General features: G+C 49.0%; 1 protein-coding gene across 4 annotated transcripts in view; it reads right to left on the bottom strand.

Annotated features, from left to right (window-relative positions):
- Window positions 1–23424, bottom strand: part of Ntrk3 (neurotrophic receptor tyrosine kinase 3) — a 389370-nt gene extending 365946 nt beyond the window's left edge. For all 4 annotated transcript variants that reach the window (XM_046436880.2, XM_046436872.2, XM_046436899.1 and 1 more), the window contains exon 1: window positions 23118–23424. In XM_046436880.2, coding sequence (XP_046292836.1) covers window positions 23118–23365 — 248 coding nt within the window. In that variant the 5' untranslated portion in view covers window positions 23366–23424. The remainder of the gene's footprint in view (window positions 1–23117) is intronic.
- Between the last annotated feature and the right edge of the window lie 246 nt (window positions 23425–23670).

Genomic DNA, 23670 nt, shown 5'->3' on the forward strand with positions numbered 1-23670 from the left:
CTCTTCTCTCGGCAGAAACTGAATGCAGTGTCTTGATTTCTTTTGCCTGGATAGCTCCGCCTTTCTAGAAAATTGCTCTCTGCCTTCTCCTCCTCCTCCTCTCCCCTCCCTTCTCCACCTCTGTGTACCTCCTTCGGGTCCTGACAATACCCTGTTCCTCCTCTCCTGAGTTTTTGTTCTCCTAGTCCCACCTCCCTGTCCTGTCCTGGGAGAACCTACACTCCCACAGCACCCCCAAACAAGAGCCAGGAACATGACTCTTAGGGCAGAGAAAACACAAATCATCAAATAAGCCAGAACTCCTGTTGGTAAATGTTGAGTCCCACTAGACACACGTTGTTTACTCTTTAATATTTAAACATGTTAATTAAATCTCTGAATAAACAAATATATTTTAGTAAGTGGCATTCCTGAGCTGGAGTTCCCTCATCATGCCCCTTGGCGCCTTTCAGATGAGGCCAGGCCAATCTCTGCCTGCGGCTGATATGTTAGCAAACAAGGTGGAGAATTATTGGCTGGACTTCTGGCCTAGAGGTGATGGACCCCACCTCAGCCCAACTGCATCTGCCTCTCTCAGAACCCAGATCATACCTGAGCAACCCTGACCTTGAAAAAGTTCCCACAGCCTACCGCCCCCACTGGAGGTCTCCTCATTCATTCATTCATTCATTCATTCATGTGTCAGCCCCGCACTTACTTAACCAGGCACATACTAAGCACTGGTGGGACAAATAGGACAAAACCTCACTCCTTGACTCTATTGGAGGGATTATAAATTAATACAACCACCTTGAAAATCAGTATGAAGGTTCCTCAAAAGACTAGGAATAGAACCACCATATGACCAGCTATACCACTCCTCAATTTTTATCCCCTAAAGAATTAAAGTCATCATACTACAGTGATACATGCATACCCATGTTTATAGCAGCACAGTTCACAATAGCCAAATCATGGAACCAGCCTAGGTGTCCATCAATGAATGAATGGATAAAGAAAAGGGGTATATATACACAATACAGAGTTTAAATTAGCCATAAAGAAAAATGAAATCATGTCATTGCAGGAAAATGGATGGAACTTGAGAACATTATGTTAAGTGAAATAAGCCACACTCCGAAGGTCAAAGGTCTTATGTTTTCTTTCATTTGTGGAAGCCAGGGAGGAAAAAGGAAAAGAAAGGGAGGATCTCATGAAAATGAAAGAGAGATCAGTAGAGGAAAGGGACCAGGGAAGCAGGAGGAGAGGAAGGTGAGAGAAAGTTCTGGGGAGTGATATTAGCCAAATTATATGGCTATGTGCAAGTACAAATATATAATAATAAATCCCTCACTATCTGCAACTATAATGCAACAATTAAAAAAAAAGACGTGGAAAGAGGAAAAAAAAAAACACTCACTCCTCAGCTCACAACCACCCTGCCTCTATAAGAAGTCCACAGTCCTTGAGTCCACTACCTGCTTCTCCATCCACGATGACCTTCTCTTAGCTCCTGACAGGCTTTCTTGCTTCCAGAGCTTTCTTCACACTCTTCCCTCTATTTAAAATAACCACCATTACGTCCGACCTCTCTCAGTAGCTGATGCCTGCTCATCCTTCAAGTTCCAGCTCTGTTGTCCCTTCCCCTGGGAAATCCTTCCACCTGTCCCAGCTGGATGAAGGGCCCTCCCAAGGAATCCCATACACGTGGCCCTTCTTTCTCTGGCGCGCGCGCGCGCGTGTGTGTGTGTGTGTGTGTGTGTGTGTGTGTGTATCTCCCATCTCTTAAGATGAAATGGATTCATCTCCTACTTAAAAGGAAAAACCCTCAAGGATTCTTATTTCACTAGGACAGACATCTAAACCCCTTCCCACAGGATTCCCAGCTGAAGTGTTTGGGGGTGGGAAGTACAAACCCAGGGGAGTTGTGCAATGAATCGGGACCCTGGCAGGCACAGCAAAGCTGGGTTAGACAGAGAACTCTGAGAAAGCATTCAGGTTCTGGACTAGAGCACCCCAGCCCAGGGGCTCAGCCCCACCACAGAGCACTGAGTGCCCACCCGGCCCCGACTTTCACAGTGTCAGAGAGAATAGGGGGCTCAGAAAGAACAGGGGACTGGGAGCACCTGAAGGAGCTCCCCCACGCCCACACACATGGAAACTGAGTCAGGATCTCAGCTCTGCCAACTGCCAGGTAAGTGACCTTGAGCAAGGAATGCCACCTCTGCCCCTCAGTTGCCTCACCTAAGACAAAGACTCCATGGGTCTTGTTTCCAGGAGTTATGTAAATGAACCTCTCCTGACCCAGATTAATCAAAAGCAGACCTAGTGTGTAAACTGGTGCAACCACTTCAGAAACAGGCCAGACAGTGTCCTATACAGTTAAACACAAATTTCGTTACACATCCCAGAAATTCCACTCGCGGGGAGTGACCCAGGAAAAACAAAAGCATATGTTCACCAAAAGGCTTGTACAAAAATATTCATAGCAGATTTACTCATAATAGTCCAAAACTGGAAACAGCCCACAGCTCCAAAAACAGGAGAACAGATAAACTCAGGTTTGCCGTACGTGCAATGTCACACTACTTAGCCATAAAAGAGAACCAAATACTGACATCTGCAACAACGAGGGGGAATCACAAAGCCATTCTTGCTAAATACATATGATATGACTCCATTATATGAAGCTGTAGGGCAGGCCAAAGCAATCTGTAGGTGAAAAATCAAAACAGTGGTTCCCTCTGGGGAGCTGGTGGTGGAGATGGACTTGGAAAAGACATAAGGGAACTTTCTCCAGGTGACAACATTTTGAATCTGAATGGGCATGGGTGGCACAGGTATATGCATTTGTCACAACACAGAAGATGGACACTTAAGATCTATGCGTTTCGTTGAATAGAAATGCTACCTCAAATGGAAACAAATATTGAATTCTAATGATATAGAGGCAGAAGTATTGCAGGGCATTGTAGCAACATCTGCAATTTATTCTGAAATGCATCAGAAAAATAGGACGGGTAAATGAGTGGATGGAGGAATGATGAGTGGATGGACAATGTAGTAAATCAAGGCCGATAAAATGTTAATTACAGGCTCTAGCTTGTGAATGAGATTTTTTTATCATCAAATAATAAGGTAGAGGTAAAGTCTATTTATTTATACATCCCAAGGAAAGCAATTCCATTTTGTGGCCATTCTTTTGGGACATTCTTCCTTACTGCTACCCCAAATCTACAGTTCTAGTCTGCTGCCATTTGGTGGGGCCGGGGGTGAGGAGTCCCCCACTGCCCACTGGGTGGTTGTCTCGAACAAGGTATTCAACATCAACTCTTGATATATCAAATAAGTTAACTGATTAACAAGAGGGAGAAATAGAAAAATAGCACAATTGATAGAGATGTTCTGTTACTTAACTACCCCTGCGGTTTAAATGTAAAACAATCAGAACCGTCCCCGGGAACCATCTGGGCTTTTGTGCTTGCTTGTGTGTGTCCTTTCCTCTATCCATCTCTGTTTCACCTAGGGTTGTGCAACCTCTTCTATGGGGCCACCTTGACCACAATGCCAACCACACAGATGCTAGGGCACCAGCAGCAAGAGGAATCAGAAAACAGAGGAAAATTCAGCTCTGATGAACTTCTGCAGAATTCAGAATCCTGCCCCTGGAAAATCTATGTTAATTTCAGCAGACATCCGTTTTGAGTGTGTGTGGATTGCTAAATTGTGATCCTTTGCCCCAAATTCATATGCTGAACCCCCAAGACCTCAGAATGTGACTATATTTGCAAGAGGGTCTTTAAAGAGGCAATTAAGATAAAATGAAAAATAAAAGATAAAATGAGGTCATTAGGGTAGCCCCTAATCCAATATGATGAGCGTCCTTAAAACAGAAAATTAGGACACAGACACACACAGAGGAAAGACCATATGAAGACACGGCATGAAGGTAGCTGTCTGCAAGCCAAGGAGAGAGAAGCTAACTGCTGACACCTTGATCTTGGGCTTCCAGACTCCAGAGTGTGAGAAACTGAATTCCTTTTGCTTAAGACACCCCAGGCTTTGTTATGGCAGCCATGGCCAATACATACAATGACTTTTTAAATTACAAATCTGATGGGCATAATGATATTTTTGTTGCTTAGGGCTTCTAGAGTTTTATTTTAGTAGAGAAAAAAAAAACAAAGGATTATATGTTGAATCCTTTATCTACCCATTCCTGGAATGAAGAAGCATTACCATTGGGTCATATGCAACGATCGTGAAGAAAGAATTGAAAAACATAACAGATAAAGTTCAGACCCTCTGCATCCCTTCCTTTCCTCCCTCCCTCTCTCCCTCCTCCGGCTTCTCCCTACAGATAAAGCTATAAGGAAACTGGTTTATATCTAGCCGTAATTTTATCTTTTTACTACATAATCATGTCCATAAACAATACATTGTATATCAGTTGTGATATTTAACTTACATATATGGCATGTCATTCTGCAATTTGCTTTTTTTTCCCATTAGTATTTTGTTTTCAAAATATAGCCATGTTACTACACAGAGAACAGGGTTTTTATTGTAGCTGCTATATAGGATTCCATCATTTCAATGTGCCATGATTCATCTTTCGATTCAAATGTCTCCTGATGACATTCTGGATTGTCTCCAATTGCTTTGCTTTTGCACCCACTGCTGCAATAAACATGGGACCACAGGCTCTGCAGTCAGCCTGGGTCTGAATCCTAACTGTTGTTTACAGCTCCAGCCTGAGGCAAGCTCTTGCATCTTTTGGTCTCTATTTCCTCATCTGCTAAATGAGAGCCATTTTCCATGCATGTGGTTGTTGTCCTGATTAAATGAGCTACTGTATAAACCCCCAGGCCTGAAGAAAAAGCACTCAACAAACAACAGCCACAGGACTGCAAAGATAGAGCGATCCATAAATGAGGTCTGGACAACAGAGTATCTCAAAAGTGAGACTAGAGTAATAGGAAGGATCCAGATGAGCAGAATGAAGGACAGAGGATTTCCAGGCAGGGGAAGCAGCTGGATCAAAAGACTCAAGAGTGGGAAATGCTTAGGATTGTTTAAGGAATGAACATGAGATGAGTTTGGCCGGGGCAGAGGATTTTCATGGGAGGATAACAGGCAGTAGGCTCCAGAGAGATGCTGTACCTGAATATGAAAGCCTTCAAAAGCACAGAAAGAACTCTGACCTTGACGTGGGAGTAATTAGGAGCCAACTAAGGCTCTTGAGCTGTGGTTACAGAATTACTTCTCTTGCCTCCCAAATCATTTTTACAAATCAACTTGAGTCTGGGAGGGCGTTCTGTCCAACATAACTGTGTTTTCACCTCCCAACTGCATATTGAATCTTGTAGGTCCAAGCAAGTTCATGCCAAGTCCAGCACTGTGGGGAGAGGTGAGGATGGAACCAAATTCAAGATGGAGCCAGGTACCATGTTTGGGGTATAAGAGAAGAGGGGCAGAGACAGACAGAGAGAGATACTGGCACCCAGACAAGCCCTGTCAGAATGTGCTGGAGAGTGAATTCATATCTTTGAGATTGGGGGCATTCAGATGGTTTACAGCCTGGGAAACTTTATTCACAAAATCTTTTTTTTTTCCCACATGCAGAATGTAATGGTTTATTTTTTTTTTAATTTTTTATTGTTGGTTGTTCAAAACATTACAAATTTCTTGACATATCATATTCCACACTTTGATTCAAGTGGGTTATGAACTCCCACCTTCACCCCATACACAGATTGCAGAATCACATCAGTTACACATCCATTGATTTACATATTGCCATACTAGTGTCTGTTGTGCTCCGCTGCCTTTCCCATCCTCCACCCTCCCCCCTCCCCACCTCTCCCACAAAATCTTTTTTTAAAACATTTTTTTAGTTGTCAATGGACCTTTATTTTGCTTACTTATATGTGGTGCTGAGGATCAAATCCAGTGCCTCACACATGCTAGGCAAGCGCTCTACCACTGAGTTACAGCCCCAGCCCTCACAGAAATCTTTGGCAGAATCCCATATCACCTCTGATCTCACTCCAGGACATATAGCTTGAAAGCCATCCACAGGAACAGTCCTTCTTCAAGTGTGGTCATGACCCGCAGCCTCTTCATCACCAACATGAAAATTCCCGGGGGGGGGGGGTGAGGAGGGCAGATGGAATCAGAAACCCTGGACTGGGGCCCAACAGTCTGTGCTTTAATAAACCCTGGTGTCATGGGCACATACACGCAAGTATGAAACCCCTAGTGCCGTTCCACAGAACATGTGTGCCCACTTGGCAACAAGGACCCCACTCGTGCCTATGCACAGCACAGGCCATGCCCTTGCCCCTGCCCCTGCCCCTGCCCCTACAGACTCTGCCCCTGGCAAACAACCCCCTCCAGCTTCAGGGGGTTTTCCTAACCTCCCCATTCCCAGCCATCACAAGAGAACTAGTGGAAGGAAGAGCCAGAGGGGCCTCAAAGACCACCTAGTGCAGGGGCTGTGATTGTAGCTCAATGGCAGAGCGTTGCTTAACATGTGTGAGTCATTGGGTTTGATCCTCAGCACCACTAAAAATAAATTTAAAAAGTTATTGGATCCATCTACAACTAAAAAAAAATTTTTTAAATAGATCACCTAGTCCATCCCTCTGATTTCTAATACAAGGAAACAGAGGCCCAGAAAGAAAGAATGGATTGCCCACACTCACCCAGTAAGTTGGTGGTAGGGACAGGCTCAGAGAGGCCCACCCATTCTGTACTCCTTTAGAGGATATTTTCTGAAGATGGGGTTGGAAACACCATGAAACTGAGAAATCTCAAACTCCTCTTGGTCCCAAGAGTGGCTTCTGCTCCATGCTCCTCACCGTTGCCCGAGTTGAAAGTCAGAACAGAGCCCTGTGTCCTGTCAGTGAAGGGTGCCTGTTTGCTGTGGGAGGAGGGCTGGGTCCAGAACTAAAGGTAAATGGGGATTGGCAAGAAATGATCAGGGTCATCTGCAACACGGGGTGTGAGCACATGACTCTGCAGTCAGAAGCGCCACTTAGTAGCTGGATGATCAGGGCAAATCACTTAGCAGCTTACACTACAATTTCCCCATTCACAAAATGAGAATGATACGGGTTGAGCATCCCCAATCCAAAAATCCAAAACCCAAAATTCTCTAAAAATCTCACACATTTTGAGTGCTGGCACCACGCCACCAGTAGAAAATTCCACATTGTGAAACTTCATATACAAAATTATTTAGAATTTTGTATTAAATTACCCTCAGACTATGTTTACTGGGCTTATATAAGTAAATTTCGTGTTTTGTCTTGGGTTCCATCCCCAAGATATCTCACTATGTACATGCAAATATTCCAAAATCCAAAAAATTATCTCAAATCTAAAACACATCTGGTCCCAAGCATTTTAGATAAGGGTTACTCAACCTGAAATAGTACGCATCTCACCTGGTTGTGCTGAGAATAAAAGGGGTTAAAATCAAAGTGCCCTTAGAACAGCCTGGAAGGCGGCATCACACAGCACTTGCTCTCACTAGGAAGAGCAGGATTCAAAGATTCCTCCAACAGGCAGTGTGCTGAGGGCAGAGCCCAAGGCCCACAGAAGAATGCAGACCTTTGAGGGCAATGTTTTATGGCATCTAGGCAGAAGCATGTGCACTGTTGCCAGGCCAGGAGGTCACAGAGCTGTGACACAGGGAATGAGCCTGTTCTAGCTTACAGGTCTGTATTATCACCTACCAGGAGCTGGCTACAGGGGACAGAGCAGAAGGAGCCACCTTGCTTGCCTTCGGGAGCTCACAGCACAGTGGGAAAAAAATAAACTCAAGTCTGATATCATTCAGGGCACTTGGCCCTGGAGAACTGAGGGAATTATCCCTGGACCCTCAGCACACCTGGCCACTTCCCACCTATGGAGTTAGATCTCCAGGAGCAGGATCCAGGTGCATGAGTATTTGGTGCAAGGCTCCAGAGGGTCTCAGTTGGACAGAGATGTTAGCCATGCCACCCTCTTCTGTCCAGTGGTCCCACCTGGGTAGATAAGGACAGACACAGCAGAGGGCAATGGGGTAGAGCCTGACCTGACCACAGGCAACAGCAGCCCTGACCACAAGATGGATAGGAGGAAGGTGGGTGCTGCAGCCATTGCCTGAGACACAGTCCAAGGCTGACACTCAGGGAAGAGTGACCAGTCATTTCCATGGATGTTAGAGTCTGTAAACAAGTCAAAATAACACCTGGCATTTTGCCAGGGGAATGTTAGAGTTCGTAAACAAGTCTGGATGGTACCTGGCAAAATGCCTGAGGGAGTGGTTTGAGAAGTAACAAAAACAAGCCATTAAGTGTGGAGATTCCTTATTGGTTGACTGATGTATCTAGTTTATACTAATTAGATAAGCTGTGTGGAATGTATAAATACTGCTCCTGTCCTACAATAAACGGCTCCCACTCCTGCTGTATCAATCTACGCAAGTTGTTCGTCACCCCCCCCCCCCCCCCCGGTTATTTTGCTGCAGCCAGCCGGACTGCGGCACATGGAGATGAGAAATAAGCCTGGAAAATGAATCCTAGATGAAGGTCAGAGAGGTGTAAGATTGCCCTTCCTGCTTCCAGCTGTTTCTGCTCTCCTAGGGCCCTGGGTGCTCTGAGATCAAGGGGAGGGTGGCGGGAATTGTTAAACTCTGAGTAGGGCCAGGTGCTGAGAGAGGAAGCTGAAGCCCCACTCTTCAACACCCTGTGGGGCCAGTCTCTTTGTCCCAACCTGTGCCTCATCCCACCAGGATCACCTCCACCCAGCACACAGGGGTAAAGGCTGACTTCCCCTGCACCAAGCACTGTCAGATGGAATTTTCTCCCAGGAACTTGGCCCTGGGGAACTGAAGGAATTATCCCTGGACCCCTGCACACCTGGCCACTTCCCACCTATGGAGTTAGATCCCCAGGAGCAGGATCCAGGTGCACGAGCCAGGAACCTAGCGGGCTGCTGCTTGACCTCAGAACAACAATGTTGACCTTTTCTGTCCAGCTCACCACTGCTTTCCTGGCCCACACAAAAGTGCCTGGCCCATTGGAGGCCCTCAAATAAACACAGGTTGAATAAATACTCAAATAGATCCATGAATGAACGGGTGCCCCCAGAGCCTCTAGCCATGAGCATATCTGCTCCTGGCTCCTGGCCCTTTCCTTCCGGTTTCATTTCTCCTCCTTCCCCCAGGCTTTCTGGGTCCCTTTTGTGTTAGTCAGATCTTCTGCTGTGATCAAAATATCTGACAATAACAACTTAAAGGAGGGAATACTTATTTTGGCTCATGGTTTTAGAGGTTTTAGACCAGGTATTCCATGGCTTGGGGACCAAGGTGAAGCGGGGCCTGGCAGTGGGAAACTGCTCAACTCATGGTGGCCAGGAAGGAGTGGAGCAGGGACAAGAGGAAGGAAGGGGTCAGGGACAAGATATAGTCACCAGGCACACCCAGTGACATACTTGCTCCAACCATGCTCCACCTGCCTAAAGTTTCTACCAATAATCCACTCACCATTAATCCATCCAATGGATTAATCCACTGATAAGGTCAGAGTTCTCATGATCCAGTCACTACCCAACAGTCTCACCTCTGGACACTTCTGCATAGGGAACCAAGTTTTCAACACATGAGCTTTGAGGGGACATTCCAGATCCAAGCTATAATATCTTCCAAGCAAACCACTCTCCCTCAATCTTTGTCTCGCACAGGCAGAGAGTGACAGGAAAAGAAATGGAAACCACCTCTCTTGCCTTTCAGTGTGTGGCTTCTCCTAGAATACCACAGGTCTTCTGTGGGCAAGGGCAAGGCCAGTAAATCAATCTCACTGCCAGGGGCACAATCCTGACATCTCACTCCACTGTTTCCAACGTTAAAAGGATCTATGAGCAGAAATATCTAGAATTTTTTAAATCTCTATCTAGGTAAATGGAACCCTCTCCACCTAATGGAAGCCACATTTATATATATATACACATACACACACACACACATATATATATTTTTTTTTAATTTTACATCAGATCCATTTTCTAAAACTCTGCCCCTGCTTCTCTTGAGATTATCCTGTGAGCTATAGACCATTTATCTAAAACTTCCTTCCCTCATTCGATTCTAAATTCCAGGAGGGAAGGATCATGGTTTATTTTCTCAACAAGGTACCCCAGGGCTGAGCATCTAGCTGGGCACAAGTTGATGCAAGTGGACAAGATGAAAGAGTATGGACTCCTCCTCTCCATCCTGCAGAAGGAAGAGCCAGGCTAGCCCTGCTGGCATACTCTTCCCCAGCAGTCCAGAGGCTAGGAGGCCCTTGGCAGGCAGCAAGGCTGGTAGCCAGATACCTGGGCACTCCACAACTTAGGTACAACTGGAGCTCAGCATTCACAGTGGGCCAAGCCACCACCAACACCAGGCCCCCATCAGTGTTCTGTTATGCCCTTGGAACACAGTCTTTGGAAAAACAGAATGTAGGGCCTCCCTTCCTACACCTGCCCCAAGGATAGGAACCAGAATTTGCCAGTAACATAGGGCCCTTCCCTGGAGAGAAAGTAGGAGCTTGTAGGCTACACGCCCTAAAACATCAGGCACTTCTTATTACTTCTTTCACTGCTAGGGGCTTTGCAGGGCCCCAGCTCTTCTTCTATGACTCTCCCTCCTGAGTGCCTCCAAGGCAAGGTTTCTGCCAAGGGAATAAAACTCCACCCCTCCTCCACACCCTGCCCGCTCCCCCTTCCCCATGTTATTTCCCACTTGGAGTCTTATCGCCACATTTGTTAAAATGACTGCCACTTAAGAGGTGGCAGGGAGTCAGAAATGCAATCTGGAGCAAAGCTGATATTAAATAACTTCCTGAGCCTGGTATGTCTGCCAATGCTCCCTCCTGGATCTCAGGTGCATCAATGAAGAGGCTTTGCAAGGTGAGGAGCCACGGACACCCCAGTTCCAGCCTCAAGTCTACCCTACTGCTGAGGAAAGGCCCCTCCCTTATCCAGGATGGAGATTGTTCACCAGCACAGCCTAAAGCCCAATCCCCCTCTTCTCCCTGGACCTCACCCCACCTCATACTGAACAAAGGGGGTACAGTGATGTCTGACACTCAAATTCAACTGCAAGAGCCCTTGTGGTCAGCCAGCCCCACCCCCACATTTTCCAAATACACACACTGAGGCTCAGAGACCTCCAGTCTCTTGGTTGAGGCCAACCAGATAGATTATATTAAAGCCTCTCAAAAAGAGTAGTACTCTATGAACTCCAGAAAGGGTTTACTTTTTAGATGCCAGAATTGGTTGGCCCCTATAAACTCAATCAGTTGCCAGGGTTTTCTCTATTTGTGACCTCATCCTATGGACACAGGCAAGAAAAATCCCAATAGCTATCACCACACTGGTGCCCACAGCGCATCATCAGTAGCACCCACCCCAAAGGGGGAGATATTCTGTTGATGGATTCCCTGAAGCAGACAGCCCCTAACTCAGATTCAGTATCATCTGGCCCCAACAATTCCCATCATCAGCGCCCTCCACAATCAGAACACACTTGCTGTTCTCCATTCCAGCCACTGGGTGTCACTGCTGTCCCCTAGTGAATTGGAACCACAGAGCATTCATGGTGGAGTAGAAGGGAAGTAAAATGACCCCATCAGACCCACAGGATCCCAGACTTATCCCCTGGGTTATGGCCTAACTTTGACCTTCTTCCAGAAAGAGACAGAAGGCCACTCATTGAGTATCCACCATGTTCCAGACACTTTCGCACACCATTTAATCAGTAGTAATATCTTAGCAACACCTCCCACTCTGCAGATAAAGACCAGGGAAACCGAATAAGTTAGTCATAATTAAAAAAAAAAAAAGCTAGGGGTGGAGCAAGGATTGGAACCCAGTTTTGACACCAAATTTCATGACCTTGTCACTATACAAATAGACCCCCCTTGAGATTGCAGCCTTGGTGCTATGGGCTGTGGTTTTTTTAATCAATTGGTTTGCAGTGACCTCAGAGTTTCTGGCACCTAGGAAAAAAACAAGTGGGGCTCAGACTTCCATCCACGACACAAACACAATAAGGCTAAATGGCACCTCCCTCCTAGCAGAAATCATGGTCTAGTGCCCTCTTGTGACTTAACATGGAACTGAAAGGAAAGTGCTTTGGAGGTTCTTAAGGGTGGACTGGAGGGATCTGAGGTCACCCCTATCTCACAGGATTCCTAAATTCTTTCTACCAGGGCTGGCCCTGAGCCCCATCTGTGCCTGACAGGATTATTCCATGACAACAGCCAAAAGGAAGTCAGCTGGTAAATGGGAAGAGCGGCAGGGCCGAGAACAGTCATGAAACCACACGGGACAACATCTGCCAGAGACTGGGTGCTACCGAATTACCCAGGACAGGGATTGCTGGGATCCAACTCCTCGGCCTGGCAAGTGTGGAAGGCAGGCAGCAGAAAGGCTTTGCCTGGGACATTCTGACATTTAGTACCCCAAATGGGTCGCTTAGCTGTCAAACTAAGCAACCTCCCCGTCACTGTGGCAGACACGTGCCTCTGCTAGTCAGCCTCCTTTTCCAATGTACACCACCCGGGTCCTCCTGTTGCCTCCCTCAGCTTCATCTACGTGTTGGTTCCCCTCATAGTTTCCTTTAATTCCACTCATTAAGGACCCTGAAATGTCATTGTCCCTTGCCTCTTAGAAAGTTCCACTGTAATACTTGCCAGCCAGCCCTTGTGTACCCATCACATGCCAGGTACTTAGCATAATCTCATCAAATCCTCACAACCACTATACAAAGTTGTCTTTATAAGCCTGATTTTTAGATGAGGAAACTGAGGCTCAAGACATTGAGCAACTTGCCTAAACCCAAACAGAGTCAGAACCAGGAAAATTGCCTAACTAAAAAAGTCTCTATTTTTCCTGCTACCTCTCAATAAAGAAAAAAAAAAGAATCACTAAAAAGCTCAGGGCACTGGAATTGTTCTAACTGAATACCCTGATTAGAAGGCATCTGTGAGGGTATGTAAAATGAGAGAGGAGGAGGAGAAACTGGGAGCAGGAAGAACAGCCGAGGGCCATGAAAAGCACCCCTGCTTATGGGGATGAGGTTCTGGATTATGGTAACGACAAGGGGAGAAAACAAAACGGAGGGGAAACAGCATTCAGAGTTTTACACACACTACTCATGTTCACACTGACAACCCTGTATTATTTTTATTACCACCATTTTTCAGATGAGGAAACTGAGGGTCAAAAAAGTTCCATAGCCAGCCCAGGTCACAGCTGGTAGGAGGCAGAGTCACAATCTAAAGCTTCATTTAGTAGCTGCCATAAATAAGTATGGTTACTTATGCAGATGGCTCCAGCCCAGTTGGAGGGTCAAAAATGCTTTCATTCCTGCTTTTCAGCAGCCCAGCCTCAAAAAAATTATCAGAAATAGTAAGTTGGTGGGCAAAAATTGATCATAAGAAAGAGACCCCTGTGTGCATCCCTTGGTCAGGCAGCTGTGGGAGAGGCCCTCCAGGGCAGAGAACAGGACCCAGCCCTGCAAGCTCAGCACCCACTACAGAAGCAAGAGACCTGGTCGATAAAGCTGATAACAAGGCTCCTTCATAGACTTATTGGTACATGGATGGGAACAATCCCTGCTCAAACAAGCCTGCCTGGAACAGAAAAGGGCTGGCAGGTCACAGAAGGCAACAGAAACTGCCCGTGGAGGCAAGGCCCAAGCCCCTGGTTAGCAAAGGCACTTTCATGCCCACCACTGAATGGGGTCTTCTTTGAAAGCAGACCCAGGGTCTAGAGAGCTTAAGAGATGGCACCAAGCTCTCATCTCTAAAAATTTCTAGGGCCTAGTGTTTACCGAGTACCTACAGGGTGTTCAGTTATTCCCAAATTTGGATTGGAAGGCAGGGAGAGGTGAGAGACGCCTTCACGCCTGGGCTGGCATATCAAAACAGCCTGAGCCAGTATACAAAGCTCACTGCACAGTGTAACTGTCCATCAGCTTTTCTGTGTCCCTATCAAGACTGGATTTTCCTGGGCTCTGCTACACTCTTGGTTCATCTCCATTACCCCTGTGCAAATGCGCTGATTGCTGCTGCTGTTAGGACTGAGATGTGGTGGAAAGGGGACAGTCCCTCCATCCAGGGCACTCTCTCAGCCCCTTCCTGGGGAACCAGAAGCTCCTGAGCCTGAAAGGCTGGGACAGGAGTTTCATATTGCTGGACTGCACAGAAGCAAGCACAGAAGCTTGCTGAGAGAGGCCCTGCCTAGGGGAGAGCTGACCTCCCTCCTCAGCCCTGGCTCAGGGAATCTTTGATAGCACAAGCTGACTATGCACTTGGCACCCTGCTAGGGCCACATCCCGGCTCCACCCCTCACCCTCTGAAGTCACCAGCCTTGACCGGTCTTGTGCGCCGCACTGCCCTCTGGTGGCCACCATAAGTCTAGCCGAAGCCAATGTTGGCAAGCAGGAAGCCACAGGCTTTAAGGTTTGTGTACAGAGACCTCAAACGTGCTGTGCACAGAATCACAGAAGAAAGGCACTTGGAGGGGCACAATGATGCCCCCAGATGCACGCACACCATGCGGTGTACTGCGACAGATAGCCAGGATTAGGACTTTAATCTGAGATCTCTCTTAGTTGGAGGCTCTTTCCCCTACCTCTGTAATCCCTCAGCCTCAGAGCAGACACCAGAGGGCAGGGGGCCAGTCACACAGCTAGAGAGGCAGGGTCCCTGCGTCCTGCTCCACCTTGTACTAGGAATTCACTGGATGCTTGAGCCAAATCCATTCACTTCTCATAAGCCTCAAGTTCTTCCTCTATAAAACTGAGTTTGGCCCAAAGTATTTCTAAGTCTCTTTCCAGATCTCCCGATTGACCGTTCAGAGTGTTGATATTCCTAAGTCAAAAATCTTCCCCCAGTCATCTAGAAGTGGAAATAGCCAACATCGTGCTGGATTGTTTACAAAGCCTGTTGAGTACATCACTACATGGCTTCAACAGTGACCAATAAACCTTTAAGGGGGCCAGGCTGCAAGTTATATGACACAGACTCCCAGGAGTGGAAATTGAGGTCCAGAGAGGTTCTATGACATGGCAAATTCATACAGCCAGGAAGCAGCAACAATGAGGGTGTGCTCACAAATGCCCTGCGAACTTAGCTGTTTTGCAGGACACTCTGTCTCCGTGGGGACAGCTATAGCCACCACCCATGCTCATAGCTCATCCCTGCAGAGAGACAGATGGAATATCAGTGAGCAAGGATGGAGAGCTGGGACAACAGATAGGAGACTGGGAGTAGAGGCTGCTTATTTGTGCAGGAGGCAAGAGAAGGGGACAGAAAGACCCGGAATTCTCCCTTCAAGAAAGATGCTCTACCAGCTCCCAACTCTGGCTGCCCACCCCCTTCCTTCTTGCATCCAAACACAGCCCCAAAACCTCAAAGCTCTAGCTGGGAGAAGCCATTCCCCCCTCTGTTACCCCATCCAGGTTCTCTCTGGCCATGGGCAGCCAGGGACATCATCCTGTGACCCATGCTTCCACCCAAAGAGGAGCTGACTGGTGACCCAGCCACCAGCTCCCTGAGGCCCTGCCAGCTTCCACTGTCACCTGGGCCACCATGGGACTGATGCAACTTCAGAGGCCAGGATACCATGGGGTGGTCAAAGAGGCCTCAAGGGAGGACTGGTTATCGGGAACAGGTCAGGAGGAAAGCCCAAAAGCCTCCCCCACCATTAGAGGCCAGGAACTGTGTTGGCCAAAACTGCCTGACCAACATCATACCCATAATTACCCAGTTTGCCTTACCCTCTAACCCCAGCCAGGGAAATTCTCACCTAGGAAATTAGAATAACATCAAAGACCTTCATTTCAATGCTTTTACTTTCCTATTAACTTATCATAATAGCAATATATTCGTGTGCATGTGTATATGTAGACATGTTTACCTGCATATATATACACATGTGTATGTTAGTATGCTTACAAATATAGGAAGAGAATATAGGCAAAAGAGCTTAATATTTAAATGCTAGATTACTTAAAAACTTACTGGCTGTATGAAATTAAGCAAATCAAGTACCTTCCCTGGACTCAGTTTCCTCATCTATATAATGGGACTAATAACACTTAATTCATAGAGTTGGTATGATGCCACAATGAAGTATTATCCTTAAGTGCTTTGAACAGTGTCTGGAATAAGTGTTCAATGAATGCTAGCAACCATTGGTTCTCTTGTCCTTAATAAATACTAGCCATAATTAGTTATCATGTACTCAATAGATGCTAGCTGTTATTAGTTATCATGTATCGACAGCTTTCTCTTTGCCAGACATGACACAGGACACTGAACTTCAACAGAGTGCTGCTGTAACACAGCTGTTATGATTATCCTTATCTTACAGATAAGGAAATTGAGGCCTGGAGGAGGGAAGAGATTTGTCCACAGGGCTGGAGGAGCAGCTGGAAAAACTGGGCATAGGACGAGAGTAGCCTCTAGAGTCTCCATGTTTGATGATGTCTACCTGAGGAAGAAATTCTGAATCTTCCATCACCCAGAACCTGGGACCCTTTAGATTCGATAAGCCAGCTGGGGACCAGGGACAGAGGTGTGACCAGAGAGAAAGGACAGGCTCCCAAGTGTGCCGAGCCCAGTTCTGCAGTCCCACATGTAAATAGCTCAGCAGAAGCTCTCATTGAGTTTATTTCTAATTGGCGTGGGCTGCGGGCTGCCAGGAGCCCTGGGGCTGCCAGCCTTACACACACTTGTCGCCTCTGGGGACCCTGAATTTGGAAACATCACCCCAGAGGGAGATGCAGTTGTGGGGGAGGCTCTGGCTTTGTCAAAGTGCCCAGAACAGGAGCCAGGGTAGAGCAGGAGGCCGCACCCCGACCTGGGAGCATGCCTGGGAAGAGAAGTCTCCCAGCAACCTGGGAACCCCCAGCTGAGTCCTGCCCTTTGGACTTCAGGACCTTCGTGGGGAACAAGAGGAGGATGGGCTTGCAGTGAAGCCCCGCAGTTCTGAATGCTGGTGGGCCCTGTGATTAGGGCAGCTAAAACTTGGGGGGATCCTCCTGGAGTGTTCTGAAGACTCCAGCAGATGCTGAGCTTTGGTTTGGGCTTTAACGGAGTCCTTACTCTTTGATGACCAACCCCATCAAAAAGGAGCCTGCAATGGGCCCTGCCACCAGAGTATTCACGTTTCCCAAGCAGAGACAGGTGAGGCTCAGGGAATGATAAATGACTTGAGCTGATGGCTCAGTTGGTCACCAGATCTGTTGGCGACCAGCCTCCAATAAGTCCAGCCTCCATTAGGCTACTTTTAGAACAATTACCAGGACACTCAACCGCCCTCCACAAGTCCCATGAAACAGGTCATTACCATACCCCCACCCCTTGAAAGTGAGACAACCTTCTGGATAAAAATGTTCAGCATCTCCCTTCCCAACACGCCAGAGAACATGCAGCAGCAGGGCCATGGCGCAGAAGCAGCAGCTTCCGGCTACCCCAAAGCCTCTGGATCTTTTCACTGGGGAGCCAGAGCAACTCAAACACTGGGACTCCAGTTTTGTTCTTGACTTTGGTGAATCTGTAAAATGGGACTAATAATGTCTGCTCTTGCAAAAACAAACTCAACAGTTTCTAAGTAGCATGTAAACTGGGAATCACAATATAAAAGGGTGTGGGTAATTCATACAGATGGAGAATTTGCTTCATTGGGACAAACAGGCAGGTTCCTCATAGGTACTAGGAGATCATCTTTTGAGAGCTGCCCTAACCTGGTCCTGCCTCATGTCCCTCTGTCCACTGCCTAATTCGTCAAATTCCCATTGGAACAGCACCAAGAGGGCGATCCACCTCTCCTGTCCCTCACTCACCTTCCTTTCAAGCTCAGCACCTTCCTATCACAAGAACAAGGGCACCATGCTTTTTTTTAATTTTATTTTATAAGATTTGGCAATAAAAAATTTGCAACCCAAATACTCATATTTTCATGTGCTTAGGTATCTTTATACATTAAATATTAAATATTCCCTTTTCTAGGCAAGAATACTATTTCAAGTAGAATTCTAATGTTTCCTTCTCTCACCCAGTGGAGGCCCCTGCTCCAGCAATGGGTTGAGAACTTTGTGGGGAACATGTCTTCCTGGCCTTGAGCCCAGGGTGCAGAATGGGGGACATGAAGCTAGGTCCCTCAGGTCCCTCCCTTGGGTGCTGGATGGGTTGTCTTGAGTTTTCAGAAGCACAAGAGGTCCGTGACCCTGTGGTTCTGCTTCTCAAGGCAGTATGTGGGATGGTTCCTGTCCCTATCTGAGCCCGGCCGAGGGCTGCCTTGGGTGGACGACTATTAGGGAGAAGCTGCAGGCCCTGGCACATTCTTAAGTGTGACATTTGGTCTAGGAAGTTGACTTCAAATTGTGTCATATATCACACAAATTCTTTCAAAGTCTGTGTGACCTGAGATTTCTAGATGTGGGAGAGGGAGGAAGGAGGAAATGACAGGTGGCCCACAGCCAGTGAGAGAGCCCAATACACCCTCCTCTTGGTGTTATCACAAGAGTGACCACCATCCCAAAGAAGGGACCCTTAGCCCTGGCCTGGCTGAGCTTCCTGGGGGATGTTCATTGGTTCGGGGATGACAGAGGTCCAAACTGGAAGGGACACTATGCCCCGTGGCCTCAATTCATAGCTGAATTCATAAGCTCAGAAAGACTATAGCCCTGTGATGCACAGCTCAAGAGGGCTAGGAGAAGGGTCAGGACATACCTGTGTTTCCCAATCCTTCCCCTATTCCTCACCTGCTACTTTCTGGGAAGAGAGGCCAACGTGGTGCCTGTGACCTCAACACAAACCACTCAATTGAGAACTTGGGATAGGAACCACAGGCCACAGTAGAGGTACCACCCTACTGGCAAGGGCCATCCCCAGAGAGGGCCACAGGTTATCCACACCTACCCACTCAAGATTCACCTGGGGTGGCACCCTGCTCCTTCCTCAGACAGAAGGAAGGACCAGCCAGGGCTGACTGGCAGGGTGAGGACAGACAACATCACAGACAAGCCAGTGTCAGGCCCTCCCTCCCTTCAGCAGCACACTTAGCCAGGCAGGAGGGTGGCGGGAGCCTTGCAGGACCCTGAGGAGCCTCCAGACTCCACGCTCAACTGTCCTGGGGCTGGTATACAAGTACTGTCAAAGCTATTGGCAGGCCAGGCTGATTTTGCCCAAAGCTTTCACATTTGCAGGTTCCATGAAACCCCAGGGCCAATGTCCTTGGCCCCAGGGAGTTCTATGGAAGCTTGACCTACTGGGCTTGCTGAGGCTGAAACTCTAGATCCAGGGAGGGCCTGAAGCCAACCAACAGCCCTGCCTCAGTGTAAAATCCCAAGACCAGTGGGGTCCAGGGCCCCAGCTTTTATCCTGGAAGTATCTCTTTCCCCAGGGCTGTAACTACTGCCCCTTCCAAATCTCACCTCAAAGTCCCCTATGCCTCCCCCCTCAGGCCTAGCTCCAATCCTGGGGCTTCAGCACCTTGCTAAGCTTCCTGACCGATGGCTTTGGGGCCTGGTTCATACTTTTGCTGGGACCCCAGTTCTCATTGGTAATTGCCAAAGCTGAGTCTCCCCTTGATACTTAGAAAGGTGGAGAATCAAAGAGTCAATGTGGCAAAGCCCCATATGCCCCCTCTGCCAGTGAGGAGAGAGTCTTCAGGGGAAGCAGGGAAAATAAAGGGACCAGACAGTTGCCAAATGCTGTGGTGGCTAGGGGTGACACCCAGCTGGCAGCTCAGCATCCCAGCCAAGAGCCCATGGTCTTTGCAAGCCCAGGCAACTGGTTTCAAGAACATCTGGCCCAGAAATGCCATCCTCTTCTTTCCATCTTCTTTCTAACAGCCAAGGAGACACCACTCCAACCCGGCCCAGATAGCCCACCATCCCAGCCACCACCCTCCTGCCTTTGTGACGTCAGAGACCGGTTGGGCGTGGCTGCGCATGGACATTTCTAGAAGAGACCACTGTGTGTCAAGAGCTTCAATGGCAGAAGGATTGGTCTCCTGAACAAAAAGTCCAAAAGGAAAAGTCCTTTGGAAGCAGCTTGGCACTGAGAGGGGCAGAAGTGAGACCCCACACTTCTACCCTGACATTTTATAGCTAATTTCTTCATGATACCAATGAAGTGGCGGAAGCGGTGGTAGCCGTCCACCCAAGGCAGCCCTCGGCCGGGCTCAGATAGGGACAGGAACCATCCCACACACTGCCTTAAGAAGCAGAACCACAGGGTCACGGACCTCTTGTGCCTCTGAAAACTCAAGACAACCCATCCAGCACCCAAGGGAGGGACCTGAGGGTGAATCTGCAGAGGCCCCACCCTCTTTATACCTAGAGCCCCTCCAAGCCCACCTAGAAGCAAACACCAGTCCCCAGAGCTTTAGGCTGACAGGAGGCTGGGGGCCTCCTCAAAGCCTTGTCTCTGCAAACATCATAAATTCGAAGAGCATTTCTCCAGGCCAAGCTAAGGCAAGGCCCTTCCACTCGCCCCTCAAGCCCCTTCATCTTGTAGAGTGCCACAGAGCAGGGCCTGCAATCGTGTGCTGGAGAGAACATATTCCTAAGGCTGGCTCCACCCCGGACAGTTACTTTACCACCTGAGCCTCCATTTCCTCAGGGGTAAAATAGGGATAGCGACATGCTCTTTCCAGGGTGAACAAGACTCCTCTCCCTCTCTCCAGGCTGTCTGCCTCCAGAGTAAAAGGCTTGGCCCTTTCCCGAGGTCAGTCAATACCAGTCACATATATAACAGGGCACTGGGGAGAAATGGGGCGAAGAAAGGTCATCCGACCCATGACCTCTGACCCTTCCCAATATGCCACTCCCACAGCTCCTAGGGAATACAGTTCCCTTGCTCTTTGGTGTTGAGGCAGATTTGGGGAAAATAGTCCTGCCAGTCTGCCAGGGTTCCAGTCCTAAAACAAGAATGGGGATATACACAGAGGGGTTTCCACCCCATTCCCTGTTTGCTATCCCCCCAGCTGCTCTCTTAGGGTCCCCTCCAATGCCAAAGAGGGTCAGAGGCTACCCTAGGCTCCTCCCATCACCATTGTATCCAGCAGCCTGGAAAGACCAACCCAACTCTTCCCTGTCAAACTGCTTCCCTGAGCCTCATTTTCAAAGGAGTGACACCTCTGTGTGGCTATAAAGAGCCTACGTGATTGTGACCATCTCTGCCTCCCACGGTAGCTACCATCCAACAGATACACACATCCATATCCATGGAACATGGAACAAACTGGATGCAGCTCACTGGCTCCCACAGACTCACATGAGGCCCCTGGGGCTCCTCCTCTTCAACCGGTAGCCCACCTAGTCCCTTGGAAATCCCTAGCTTGGACTCCCAAGTACCAGGACTAGCCACTGAGCTCTGTCGACTTCTCCACACATGGCTCCCCCAGATGTGCACTTCCAAGACAGTTTTCTGACAATCTCACCAACGGCCCTTTTCCCTACATCCTGAGGGAAGCAGGACACTGTGGCCTACAAGGAAGGAGAGGGACAACTAGGTTCATCCTACTTCTCCTGCCCTCCTCCTCCTCCCCCCTCTGCCTTGGCTGCTTGTCTTATCATCCCTGGCCAGGTTGAAGGTGGTGAGGGGTGAACAACAGAGCTGAGATATGGGTCTAGCTCATCTCTTGAGCCAGGAGTCAGGAACATCTCCTGGGCTGTCCATTTCCCTCGAACTGTCAGCTGCAAGAACGAAAGCAGTCTCCATTAAGCCAAGAGGGCTGGCGGGCTTTGGAGAGAGCAGGACTGCAATTCCTCCTGGCTTTGCAGCCCCATCGCACTGGGCTGAAGCAAGAGAGAGCCGACGCTAGGAGAGCAGCACCAATGGCACATTCAGCCCCTCTTGCTTGAGTCCTTTCAAGAGGTAAAGAGCCACCCCAAATGCTTTCCTCAGACCTGGCCAGCACTTCGGGGCAAACCTCTCTCAGCATCCTACCCACTCCTGGAGGTTCCCAGGGGATGGGAACCTTGAGGAGAAATAAAGGAGAACCATCCTCTGAACATCCCAGAGCATCCACACCCTTCTGTAGGGTGGCAGGATTGGAAGTGGGGGGGGGGGGTCACCTGGCCAAGGAATAAAAGAAAGGATGGGCAGTTTCACAGGTCCCTAAGCTCTTGCTTCCTCCCCTTCCTATGCTTCTGTTCCCCATCTCTACTAAAGAAAAATAAGAGCAGGTCACTACAGGTCTCAGATGGGGCAGAACCAGGCAAACGCCAAGCAGAGTTCAATTTTGCACATAAACAGATCCGCACCATGCTAGAAGAAACCCCCTTCCCAAAGCACACGTCCTCTCCTCCCTTCATCATCCTGACTCGGAATTATCCAGAGCAGTCATCAAAGCCCAAGCAGAGAAAGGGATCTGTAGGTGCCCAGATGCAGATGAGGGTGGGAAAAGGGGGTGTCCTCAGAAATGCCCAAAATGGGGCTGGAGAGGGCCGGCCGGCGGGAGGGAAAGGGAAGAGGTAGGCGTCCATGACGGACTGGACACGTCCAAAGTCTCCCCATGAGCAGCCAGCTCCCAACTTGTTTACTTGTCAGCGTGTTTTGCTGTCTCAAAAGGAAATAGTTAAAACATCTCTCGGCTGGATCGCAAGCAGTCCCTATCTGTCACCTTCCCTCCCGGCTAAGCGCTGCCTGCGCCGCCGCTATCGCTGCCGCCGCCTCTGCCAGGAAATCGAGCCTCGTCTACTTTATTCCACTTGAGCGTGGCCAAACTGTTGCTATTTAGTGGGGGGCAAAGAACCCAATTCGCACCCTCGAAATGAGCCTACAGCGGGTGGGGTGGGGGCGGGGGCGGGAGCTGAGCCCCGCAAGCCCTGGGCCCGCTCTAGGGTGCTCTCCCGGGAGAGGTACACACAAGCATCACCGGATCACGCCTCGCCAGGGCCAGAGTCACCTGGAATACGCAGCCCGAGAGCATCTCCCGAGCCAGAGCGAGCCTGACGCGCGCCCGGCGGGCAGCGGGTAGTGGCGAGCTGGGGCGGGCGTAGGGCCGGCTCCCGGGCCGCGGGCGGGCGAAAGGGAGACACCGAGCGAGGGGGAGGCTGGCTGGGGAGCGGCCGCCTGACTTACATGGAAGTGATATTCCTTGAGATGTCCGTGATGTTGATGCTGGCGTTCCCATTACTGTTCCCTGAATCCTGCCCTTCCAGGAGGGGGAAGAGGTTCCCATCGTCCGGCCGCCGGCAATTGATCTCAGTCTTGCTGCAGACACAATTTGCAGGGCAAGCCAGCACGGAGCCCACATAGTCCAGCCAGACGCTTCCCAGCAAGAAAATCCGCCAGAAACTACACTTGGCTGGGCAAAGAGAGACATCCATCTCCGATCGCTGCTTCTAAAAAAGAGGAGGAGGAGAGGAGAGGGGGGTGGGGTGGGGGGAGTGGGGAGAGCAGGGGGGGGAAGGAAACAAAGACGGCGAGGGAGGGGGGAAGGGGGAGGGGGGCCTCTGCCTTTGAAACGCCGAGCGATCAGATGCAAAATCCTTCAGCGTCTGAAACCATCGCGGCCGCCGCCGCCGCCGCCGCCGCCGCAGGGTGGGAGCCGCGGGGAGCGCCTAGTGGCGCGGTCTGCCGGGCATGGTGGCCGGCTCGGCGCTCGCCGGCTTGTCGGGTCCAGGGGCTCTGG

The sequence above is a fragment of the Marmota monax genome, unplaced genomic scaffold (assembly GCF_021218885.2).
Source record: "Marmota monax isolate L192 unplaced genomic scaffold, Marmota_monax_Labrador192_F-V1.1 WCK01_AAM20220418_F8-fsc00005, whole genome shotgun sequence".
NCBI classification, from domain to species: Eukaryota; Metazoa; Chordata; class Mammalia; order Rodentia; family Sciuridae; genus Marmota; species Marmota monax.